Genomic DNA, 11,110 nt, shown 5'->3' with positions numbered 1-11,110 from the left:
TCCTTCCCAGCACAAGGAGCAAACAGAAGCACCCTGGGGTTTTCACTGACCTGTCCCATGTCCCCAAAACCAGCTGGGAGCAGGATGGGCCGCAGGGACAGGGGACACGGAGCCTCTGTCTCCAGGGAGTGCCCTGCAGAGCACATGTTGGGCCAGCTGCCAGTCAGAAATGAAGGAAGACCTTTATTTACAGTAAAAAGGAACAAAAAAAAAAAAAAATACCGTGACACTTCCCTTCCAGTCTCCCCAGCCCATCAGCGGGGTGTCTGCCACCCCCACCCAGCCACCACCCCTGGCCCCGGGATGGTGGCACGGGGCCAACAACTGCTGGGGGTCATTTGGCACCAACCGAGCTGCCATGTCCTGGGACACACGGGGGACCCGCAGGGGACACACGGGGCTCGGTGACAGCTCGGCACAGCTGCAGGAAAAGCTTCTTCCAGGAAGGGGTCGGACTGCGGGTATTGCACTTGGCACCGAGGGCAGGGGGCCTGGCAGGACGCGTCCCCCAGCTCGGGACCCTGCAGCCGGGCTGGAGGCTCCAGCATCTCCCGGTGCCCGGGGTCACCCAGCCGGGGTGACGTCCCTGCTGCGTGCCACCCCCTGTGACCACGCCGGAGCGCTGTCCTGGGGCGGTGGCTCTAGGGGATGGGCTGTCCCCAGAACCGGGACCCGGGGTGGCTCTGCAGGACGGGTGTCCCCAGTGCTGGGGTGGCTCTGCAGGACGGGTGTCCTCAGTGCTGGGGTGGCTCTGCAGGATGGGCTGTCCCCAGTGCTGGGGTGGCTCTATGGGATGGGTTGTCCCCAAGGCCAGGACCCAGGGTGGCTCTGTGGGATGGGTGTCCCCAGTGCTGGGGTGGCTCTGCAGGATGGGCTGTCCCCAGTGCTGGGGTGGCTCTGTAGGACAGGCTGTCCCCACTGGTGGGGTGGCTCTGCAGGACGAGCTGTCCTCAATGCTGGGGTGGCTCTGCAGGACGGGCTGTCCCCAAGGCCAGGACCCAGGGTGGCTCTGCAGGACAGGCGCTCCTGCTCTCGGCTCAGGTGGCAGGAGGCTCCCACAGTCCCCAGTGCTGGCAGAGGTAGAGCAGGACGGGACACTGCCAGAGCCCCCACGGCTCTCTGGGCTCACCCTTCCCCGGGCAGGATCCGGCTCCAAGGATGAGGATTCCAGCGGGGGATTCGCCCTCCTCCTCCTCGAGGTCTCCCGAGGGACCGGCCGGAGCCTCGCCCGCGGCAGGAGAGCCTGGGGGGTCCCGGTGTGGGTCCCCCCCGCCCGGCGGGGCTCCTCAGGAGGAGAAGCAGAGCCCGCAGCACTCCATGCAGATCTCCAGGCAGTCGGCGGACTCGCAGCAGGCGTCGATGATGCCGCAGTCCATGTCGCAGGGCAGGTCGCAGTCTGCGCACTCGCCCGAGTTGCAGCAGCAGCAGCAGATGCAGGAGTCCTCGGAGGTGCAGGAGCCGCAGGTGGCACAGTCCAGCACGATGTTGCAGAGGGTCAGGAACTCGCAGAAGAGGCAGGAGAGGATGCAGTGGACGCAGCAATCTGGGGAGGAGCGCGCGGGTGAGACAGCACCCGGCACGGGGGTGGAAATCCTCCCTCAGGAATTCAAGGAAGGGAGGGGAAAAGGGGTCGGGAGGCAGCCACTGCCCCAGGGGTCTCCCTCAGCACCCAGCCCTCAAGAGAGACCAATTTTGGAGGACAGGAGATGGCCCCACTCAGCAGCTGCCCTGCAGAGGCTGCCAGGAGGGTCCAGGGGTCCCACTGGGCTCAGAGGTTGGCACCAAGAGATCCCAAGGGATGAGAGGCCCAAGGGTTTGGAGGGTGCCATCAGGAGATCCCACGGGATGAGGGGCTTGAGGGTTTGGAGGTTACCACCAGGAGATCCCAAGGGATGAGGGGCCCAAGGGTTTGGAGATTGCCACCAGGAGATCCCACAGGATGAGGGGCTCGAGGGTTTGGAGGGTGCCACCAGGAGATCCCACGGGATGAGGGGCCCGAGGGTTTGGAGGGTGCCACCAGGAGATCCCAAGGGATGAGAGGCCCAAGGGTTTGGAGGGTGCCATCAGGAGATCCCACGGGATGAGGGGCTCGAGGGTTTGGAGGTTGCCACCAGGAGATCCCACGGGATGAGGGGCCCAAGGGTTTGGAGGTTGCCACCAGGAGATCCCAAGGGATGAGGGACCCAAGGAGAAGGGCTGGAAAGAGACCCCAGGGTTCAGCCAGTACCTTCCTGTGCCTCAATGGGGATGTGGGAAGAGGGCGACTTGGAGCTGCCCTTGCTCTTCTTGCTGCTCTGGCTGTGGATGGAGTGGTGCGACTGCAGCTTTCGGTGCGGTTTCTGCGCGCTGGGCGCGGCCCGGCAGGTCCCGTTGCCCGTCTCCCTGTTGGCACTGCCTGTGTCCAGCGCCCGGCTGGCGCCGTTGGGCAGCAGCTGGGTGCAGGGCCCGGGGGGCTGCGGGGGTGGCCGCACCTGGGGCTGGCCTGGAGGGGAGAGCAGCGCGTTACCCCCACTGACCTCTCTGCTGGGAGAAACGCGAGCCCAGACCCTGGGGGAAAACAGGAATCCAGTCCCCAGCTGGACATGGGGTGAGCAGGATGCTGATGGGTGGATGGTCCAAGAGGAGGGAGATGGAACAGGAGATGTGGAAAAAGGTGGCTGGAGGGAAGGAGGCAAAGGCTCCAGAGAGAGGAAGGGATGGAAAAACTCCAAGAAATGAAGATTTGTCATGAAGGATTGGCTGAAACTCATCAGAGGACCTGAAGGAGGAGATGTCCCTGCAGGGCCAGGAGGGATGAGGCCACCGAGGCTGCTGGACAGAGCTCCTGGGTGTCCCCACTAAAGCCAGAGGAGCCAGGCACCACTGCAGAGCCAGCCTGCTCCTCTCCCTGGCCCTGCAGGAACCGGCCACTTCCTTGAGGTCTCTGCAACCTCTGGCTGAACTTCTCTGCAGGAGGAGGAAAATAACTCAGTGCTGTGGCCGTGCCTCCCTCCAGCCTCTCCCGCTGCAGCCCCGTGTCCTGCCAGCACGCTGCCAGAGCCAGAGGGGTGGCTCAGCCCCTTGCTCCTGCCTGCTGTGCCCACGCTGCCTCCTCATCCTCATCTGGGAGAGGGCTGGGAGCCAGCACAAGGTTCCAGCACCCCTCATCCTCCTAAGTAATGCCACAAATAAAATAAAACAAAATCCTGCCTGGTGGTGCTTCGGCCAAACTTTGCTTTTCCTCTCCCATGGCAGTAAACAAGGGATGATTCAGGGGAGAAGCTCGAGGGCAAAGGCACCTCTTGACACCAGGGAACAGGAGCTGCTTTCTGTGCAGGGCACGGGGGGGACACAGGGGTGGAGCGGGCACAGGCGGTCCCTGTCCTGCGTCCACGAAAATAAAACAGATGGAAGGTGAAAATAAAATCGATGGAAGGTGAAAATAAAATCGATGGAAGGTGGAAGACACAAGTGGATGGTCCCAGTGCTTGGTTTGACCAGGCTGAGCTGGGCTTGGTTTGCAGAGGGAGGTTAAACTGGGAGCTTGGTCTTGGACACCCGCTGGGAAGGGAACTTAAAATAACCAGAGCTGAGTGGGAAGAGTGGGCTGAGAGCAGGAGAGGTGGGAGACTGGGGAGACGGAAAACAGGTCTTGGATAAAACAGGGATTGTCTCCCCTTCCTAAAAACCTCATGGAGTGTTCCCTCCCTGTGTGCCCTCATCCAGTGCCCTCTCCTGCCTTGTGTGTGCACCGAGATGGCACCGAGGTGACCACGGTGCCCAGGGCTGCCCAGAGCTGTGACAGGAAGGGGCTGAGCCTGCAGGGAGCTGGGCAGGGGCTGAGCCAAGAGGGACCCAGCAGCAGCTCAGCAGCCTGGATTCTCTGGGACTGCAGCAGGATGCACTTGGCGCTCCCCATTCCGCTGCATTCCTCAGATTAAACTGTTTGTAAATCAAAATCACGCTCTGGCTCCGGTGAGGGGCAGCCAAAGGCAGCCAGGAATCCCCCCCTCAAAGCTGGGGAAAACAACTTCCATTTTTTTAGGACAGCCTTTAAGACACGAGGCCAAAGCTCTGCAAAAAGAAGCACCTTCAGCTCCCCAGTAATGCAGGAGTCCGGGCAGGAGTGGGGGGACCAGGCCTGGAAAACAGGATTTTGGGGAAAACTGCCTGTCTACAGCTCTTCAATAACCAAAAACCTCCTGGATGCTCACTTTGGGTTTCCCACTGAGGTGATGCTCCTGGATCCCCTCAGGCTGTCCCAAGGCAGCATCACCGGGGTCCCTCTGCTGGGACCCTCCCTGAGCCACTGCCAGGGCTTGGAATATTGTGGCCACCTGGGTCTGCTGCTGCTGCCTGAAGCTCAACACATAGAATGCCAAACCTGCAATCCCAGTGTTCCAAAATGCTGCAAAACTGGATTTGAGCCCCAGTGCTGAGCCTCGGAGGGGCCAATCCTGGCACTGGTGGGCAAGGACGTGACCCTGCACCGACAACCCCCTCTGCCCACTCCCTCCTGAGCCTGCACGAGCCAGGCTGGCACGGGAATGCCACCGTCCCATGGGAGAGCCTAAAAGTGTTCCTCAGGCCCTGCCAAAAGGGGAATAACCCCCAAAATCAACGGTGACCCCCCCCAAGAGCAGCACAGTGAAGAGTGAGGGCACCAGAGGTGCCGCTGCTCACTTCCCGGCGAGGAGAGGGGAAGGTTCCTTCACCAGCACCAGGAGGAGGGTGCCCAAGTCCCTCCCAGCCCCGGGGCCCGTGGGGGGCGGCCGGGGGGCTGGGCTGGGCTGGGCTGGGGAGGGGGCCGTGCAGCGGCTGCGGTGTGACTCAGGCGTGCAGAATGTCTTTGGGCAGCCGGCCCAGCTCCCAGATGCTGCGCGAGGGCTCTGCCGCAGGAAACGTGCGCTCTCCCCGCTGCAGCGCCCGCATTTCGCCGTCCTCTCCCCTCCCCTGCCCGGTCTCCGGAGGGGCAGCCCCGTTCCCAGCCGCCCTCATCCCGCTGGGAAGCTTCCATCCACTTTACACCCCTTGGAAGGGGAAGCTGCGTGCCGGCATCCAGCAGAAAGGGAATGGCAGCCTGGGAGCGAAACCCTGGGATCCGGGCTGGCGGCCAGCGAGGGATGGATGGCTCCAGGAGAGCCTCCCACATCTGTCAGCCCCGCTCTCCCAGCCCTGCACCGGGGAACGGAGCAAGGGCACCCCGGCCCTGCCCCACCCCACCCGGCCTTTCTCACGGCGGGGGCACCGGCAACAAATTTTGGGAGGTGCTGCCCGGCCCTACCACCACCTGCAGCAAAACCGGCTCGGTGCGGACAGCCCGGCTCGGCCCGGCTCAGCACCAGCCTCACCCTTGCCCTGGACTCGCCAAGGCAAGAGCTGGCCCAGCTGGACACGGCTCCCTCTGCTCCTGCGAGCGGCTGCTGCGCGCCCGGCCCGCGGCTGTGGCACGGGGACATCGGGGACACAGTGGGGCTGTGGCACGGGACATCGGGGACACAGTGGGGCTGTGGCACGGGACATCGGGGACATCATGGGGCTGTGGCACGGCGACATCGGGGACATCACGGGGCTGTGGCACGGCGACATCGGGGACATCACGGGGCTGTGGCACGGCGACATCAGGGACACAGTGGGGCTGTGGCACGGGGACATCGGGGACACAGTGGGGCTGTGGCACGGCGACATCGGGGACACAGTGGGGCTGTGGCACAGCGACATCGGGGACACAGTGGGGCTGTGGCACGGGGACATCGGGGACACAGTGGGGCTGTGGCATGGGGACATCGGGGATATAGTGGGGCTGTGGCACGGCGACATCAGGGACACAGTGGGGCTGTGGCACGGGGACATCAGGGACACAGTGGGGCTGTGGCACGGCGACATCAGGGACACAGTGGGGCTGTGGCACGGGGACATCGGGGACACAGTGGGGCTGTGGCACAGGAACATTGGGGATATAGTGGGGCTGTGCCACGGGGACATCCTGGGGCCCATGGAAATACCCCAGAGCTGTGGCATGGGGACACTGTGGGGCGGTGCCCATGGAAAAACCCCAGGGCTGTGCCATGGGGACATCGTGGGGCTGTGCCATGGGGACATCCTGAGGCTGTGGCACGGGGACATCGCGGGGCTGTGCCCATGGAAATACCCCAGGGCTGTGCCATGGAGACATCCGGGGGCTTTGCCCACGAGAACGTTCTTTGTGGGTCTCCTCTCTCCCACTGGGGTTTTGGGGGATGCTCCTTTCCCGGGCAGGCTCATCCCTCTTCCCACCACGGCACCCCAGAGGATCCCAACCCTTCCCAAAGCGGCTCCAGCTGCCTCGCTCCGCTCCGAGGCCACCGGGAGCCACCCTGGGTGCCGCCCTTCTCTTTCGCCTCTCCAGGTGACTCAGGCTCGGGTCGAGCTTTGATGTGGGGAGGAACAAAGCGAGGAGGAGCCGGGTTCCCATCTCTGCCCTGCTTTTTGATGGGTCCCGCTGCTGCTGAGGGGGCAGCAGCCCAGGGCACGGCCCCGGCGGCGTCCGGAGCTGCCACCGAGGGAAACACTCACATGTCACAGCTTCGGGAGCGTCGCAGAGCTCGGCCCGGGGGCCTTTCGTCAGCACTGCCGGGGATTTGTCATCTTCCAGGCCTTTCTCCTTCTTCGGCACCGCGGGGCGGGCGGGGGGACCGGGGCTCCGCCGGTGGCAGCGCTGGGATCTGCCTCGGGGCAGGGAGCGAGGGCTCAGCCACCTCTGCAAGAGAAACGGGGTTAGGGCTGAGCCCCCGGGGTCAGCCAGACTCCCAGCCCGGCCCCAGACACTGCCCACGGCTCGGGCCAGGACGTTCGGGCTCCCCTGTGGCACACAGCGCTGGGCACCACGCGGGATCTGGGGCACCGGGGCTGCATCACTCCGCAGCTGCTCACCCCGCTGCAGCGCCATCCCAAAAAGCCTCCCAAGCTCTCACATTCCTTCTCCAAAAAGCCAGGGGATCTGGTTACACTCAGCAGCTCAAGCTGGATTTTTCATCCCCCTTCCCATGAAAGAGCCACTGTCTTCCCTGCGGGAGCTGGCTGCCACCTTCCCTCATCCTCCCGCACTCTGGAGCAGCAGCAGCCCCTGCAGGACCCCTCGATGGGACGGGAAAAGCCTGCGAGGAGCTGAGTTACTCCCCCTTGGGAGAAATCCCGGTGCCCAACACCCCCTTGCAGAAAGCCAGGAGGAGGCAGGACCACCTTCAGCGCTGCTGGGAGCTGGCTGCTCCATCCCATGGGGAATGTGGGGTGCCCGGGGGGGGAGGGGGGCTTGGTGCCAGGCCACGCTGCCCCAGCCCCCTCCCCGCCGCCCCATCCCTCTGCCCATCCCCCGGAATAGCAACGTCTTGCACAACAGGGGCTGGAGCGCACTTTATATAAAACTAAATTATAGGCTGGGCAGAGGGAGGGAGAGCAGAGAGCCATAATTGCCCTGGCTGGAACAGGAGTCCTGCAAGCAGCCAGGGAGGGGAGGGGAGGGGAGGGGAGGGGGGAAAGAGGCCTGGCACACTTCATTATCCTCGATAAAACCAGGGTTCCACGCACCAGAGCCGAGGAGGAAAGGAGGGCAATTACGGATAATTAAATATCAATACAGAGAATTAAAAGGAGCATAACGAGGGAAGTTGGAGGGTTCCAGCTGCACCCCGGGATCAGCAGGAGCCTGGAAATGCTGCAGCCGGTCTGGAGTGATTGCTGCTCTGCTCCCAGCTCCACAACACCCTCCAAAGTCACCCGCGTGCCTCAGTTTCCCTTCTCTGCACTCTGCAGGGTGCAGATCCAGCCAGGTTTTTTTTTTTTTTTGGGAAGGAAAACTCATCCCAGCACACAGCCCTGCTCACAGCTCTCACAGGTGAGGCGATTTTGGGGCTCAACCAAGGGGAGGAAACCCAGCAGCTCCAGCTGAATTTTGCACGGCAGCGTTGGCTCCAAATCCCAATGGAGTGTGAGCACGTGAGCCCCAGATGGGAGAGAAGCCGTTCCCATGCCTCTGGAAAGCCCAGGGCAAAATGGAGAGGTGAGGAGAGCAGGCTGTCATCTCCCCATGGGTGCAGAGGTGTGGGGGTGAATTGCATCCACACGTTGTTGCCTCCACAGCCTCTGTCATGTCCCAGCCTGGGCTGGCCCAAGTCAGCCCTGATCCAAAGCCAGACAGGAAATCCCGATGGATGAGGGTGGGAAATGGGTGATGAGGATGATTGCCCTGGCCAGGAAGGGTCTGGGGGTGCAGGAGTTTTGGGGAAAAGCGAGAGATGTCCCACCCCAAGGATGACAGAGATGAGGAGCTCTGAGTCGAGCCAGAAGTGTCCAGGGCAGGGCACAGAGGGTGAAGCTCCCACAGAGTCCCTGAGCTCTGGTTTCTGCTGTGAGATGTCCTGAGTGTGTTCAGGGCTTAAAACTCCCCAGGGCTGCCCAAAACAGCCACATCACCCCCCAGATCCCCTTCCCTGCGGGTCAGTGATTGGGAAAAAGGGCTGGAAAATCAGGTGCAGCAGCAGGGGAAGGGCTGGCACAGGGAGAGCTCAGCAGATCCCCGTCCCTGCCCCTCTGTGCTGCCTCCAGAGCATCCCTTGCCCCCGCTGTGCCCGTTCCTGGGGACCAGGACAGTCTGGAGCTCCGTGGGACAGCAGCAGCCCTGGCTGGGTGGATCCACAGGGTGGATCCCAGGCTGCTGCTCCGACTGGGATGGAGGCCAGGCTCGTCCCTGCCGTGTCCACTTCACACTTGTAATTACCCTGCACAAGGGCTCACACACAACCACAGCCACGCAGGGAGGAAGGTGGCAATTAAATTAACTCCCCCGGGAACAAGCTGGCCAGGAGAGGGACAAAAATATACAGGAATGAAGTTTGGGTGAGCTGTTCCTTCCCTGCCTCACATCCTGGCTAATGCAGGGAATGTGGGGATGGGGCTGACCCCCAGCTCCCCCTGGAATGGGGTGGGAAAGGACCCAGGGAGGGGCTGGGAGGAGCTGGACACGTGTGGGCTCAGCACAGACCCCACAGGATCCTGCCCCACAGCTCCCTGCCCCTTGGGATCCGCAGGGAAACGCAGAGGGAATGCCCTGGGAAGTGCAGAGGGAATGCTCAGGGAAATGCAGAGGGAATGCTCAGGGAAGCGCAGAGGGAATTCCCTGGGAAGTGCAGAGGGAATGTTCAGGGAATTGCTCGAGCAGCAGCCCCCAAAATGCCCCCAAGAAGAGGCAGCAGCTCTGCTGGTGCAGGAGGAGGTGAACAGACCCTTCCACCATGGGCTCATCCCACAGCTCCCAGCTCCCTCTCTTCCTTTAAATTCCCCAATCCCTGCCCTGCCAAACTGAGCCCTCCCTGGACCCCTTCTCCCCCAGAAGAGGCCCAGACTTGACCTAAATCCATCAGGTTAAAAACCAACCATGACCCTGGGCCAAACCCTAAGGTGAGCCAGCCCTTAGGATGGGACATCTCTCGCTTTTCCCCAAAACTCCTGCACCCCCAGACCCTTCCTGGCCAGGGCAAATCCTCCTCAGAGCCTGGGATGAGTCCAAGTCCCTGCACAAGGGAGATGTGAGGTGCCGTGGGAGAGCGGCTCAGATCTCTGGTTTTTGGGAACAGAGGTAACGAGGCAACAACAACTTCAGTTCAATAAATCACAGCACTGCCCCAAGGTGCCAGAGATCAGCAGAGTGATAGATGTGGAGCTGCTGTCTCTTGCCAAGCCCAGGACATGCACATGGAGCCGGTTTTCTGATTATTCTCCCCGGTCCCAAAGTCCAAATCCATCCGTCATGGAAGTCTGAGACATCAGCGAGCTCCAAAATCCATCAGGGGGGTGGGAAAACAGGAGAGGAGAGAGGAGAGATGCAAAGAAGCTGGAAGCTGTCATGGCTGGAACTGAGGATCCCATAAAATTCCTGCAAAGTCCAAAATACCAACATCCCTCTGGGCATGCAGGGAGGCCCTGGGGAGCTTCTGGGGCCACCCTAGTGGAAAAGTGCTTTGTGCTCCCGGTGGGAAGCACACGGAATTCCTGATGAGCTGAGCTCAGCATTCCCAAAGAGCTGGGCAAACAAAAGGCAGGAGCAGCACCCTGGAGGGAGCTGGGATGAGGCAGAGCCTCTGCAGCAGCACAAACACGAGCCACACCACAGCCAGCCCAGCCACAGCTCCCAAAAACCTGTGGATTCCCTTCTCCCAGCTGGCTGTGCTGCCCAGACCCCCAGAGGATGTGGGGAAAGGCAAAGCTGGAGCTGTGGTTTGGGGGCCAACCCAGCCAGGGTGTCCCGTGGCTCCTGCTCAGCATTCCTGGGCTGTGGCTGATGATCCTGGGGTCTCATTTCTCTGTCCCTCGTCCTCCCGAGGCCTTTGGCTCCCAGGGAAGGAATCTGGGGCAGGAGAGGGATGGGCACAGCCATCAACAACCCAGCACCGCGGCTCTGTGCGGGCTGGGAGCTCTCGACTCTCCTTTTCATGCCGATAAAACCAGCCTGAGATCTCTCCTGGCCCAACCAGGTGCCTGCCTGACCTGTTCCAGGGATATTCCAGGGATGTTCCAGGGATATTCCAGGTTTCCAGTGCAGAAGAGGTGGCACCAGAGCAAATCCTTCCCATCCCCTGAGCCAGGTGGGAGCAGAGGGAGGCAAAATCCTGGTTTGAAAGTTTGCTTGGCTGGGAGAAATCCCAATGTCTTATTTACATTCAGTCTGAAATTAATGCGCCAAGGCTGCCCCAGATTCTGGGATAGGCAGGGAAAGGAAAAGAAGGGTGGGAAGGGAAGAGATGCCCAAAGCATGGCCCAGACAGATCCAGCACAGCTTTGCTTCCCACCTGGAAAACCTTTGGCCTCACCTGGGCAAAGCTTTGGGTAAACAGGAAAAATGAGGAATCCAGTCAAAAAACAAAGCGGTTTCTATGAGAAGTGACTTCCTAAATGCACAAAAAGCAAAACAAAGCAAAAAAAAAAAAAAACAAAAAAAAACAACAAAAAAAAAAACAAACAAAAAAAAAACCCACAAAACCCCCAAATAGCTCAGCAGGCTGGGAGTTGTTGTTATTTGTTATTTATAGAATTTGGGTGGGAAGGGAGGGAGGAATTTTGGGGCCAGACAGGCCAGGACCAGCGTCCATCCAGTCCA

At 61.3% G+C, this 11,110-nt stretch overlaps 1 protein-coding gene across 1 annotated transcript; it reads right to left on the bottom strand.

The window, feature by feature from the left end:
* Positions 1-1,252: 1,252 nt before the first annotated feature.
* Positions 1,253-6,907, bottom strand: MDFI (MyoD family inhibitor). Its single transcript, XM_068173656.1, has 4 exons — positions 6,785-6,907; positions 6,535-6,718; positions 2,228-2,482; positions 1,253-1,543 (listed from the first exon to the last, which is right to left on the bottom strand). The coding sequence occupies exons 1-4, from the start codon at positions 6,905-6,907 to the stop codon at positions 1,287-1,289; spliced, it is 819 nt and encodes a 272-aa protein (XP_068029757.1). The 3' UTR covers positions 1,253-1,286.
* Between the last annotated feature and the right edge of the window lie 4,203 nt (positions 6,908-11,110).

Source organism: Anomalospiza imberbis, chromosome 26, assembly GCF_031753505.1.
Source record: "Anomalospiza imberbis isolate Cuckoo-Finch-1a 21T00152 chromosome 26, ASM3175350v1, whole genome shotgun sequence".
Taxonomy (NCBI): domain Eukaryota; kingdom Metazoa; phylum Chordata; class Aves; order Passeriformes; family Viduidae; genus Anomalospiza; species Anomalospiza imberbis.
This window is presented reverse-complemented; position numbering and strand designations above follow the sequence as displayed.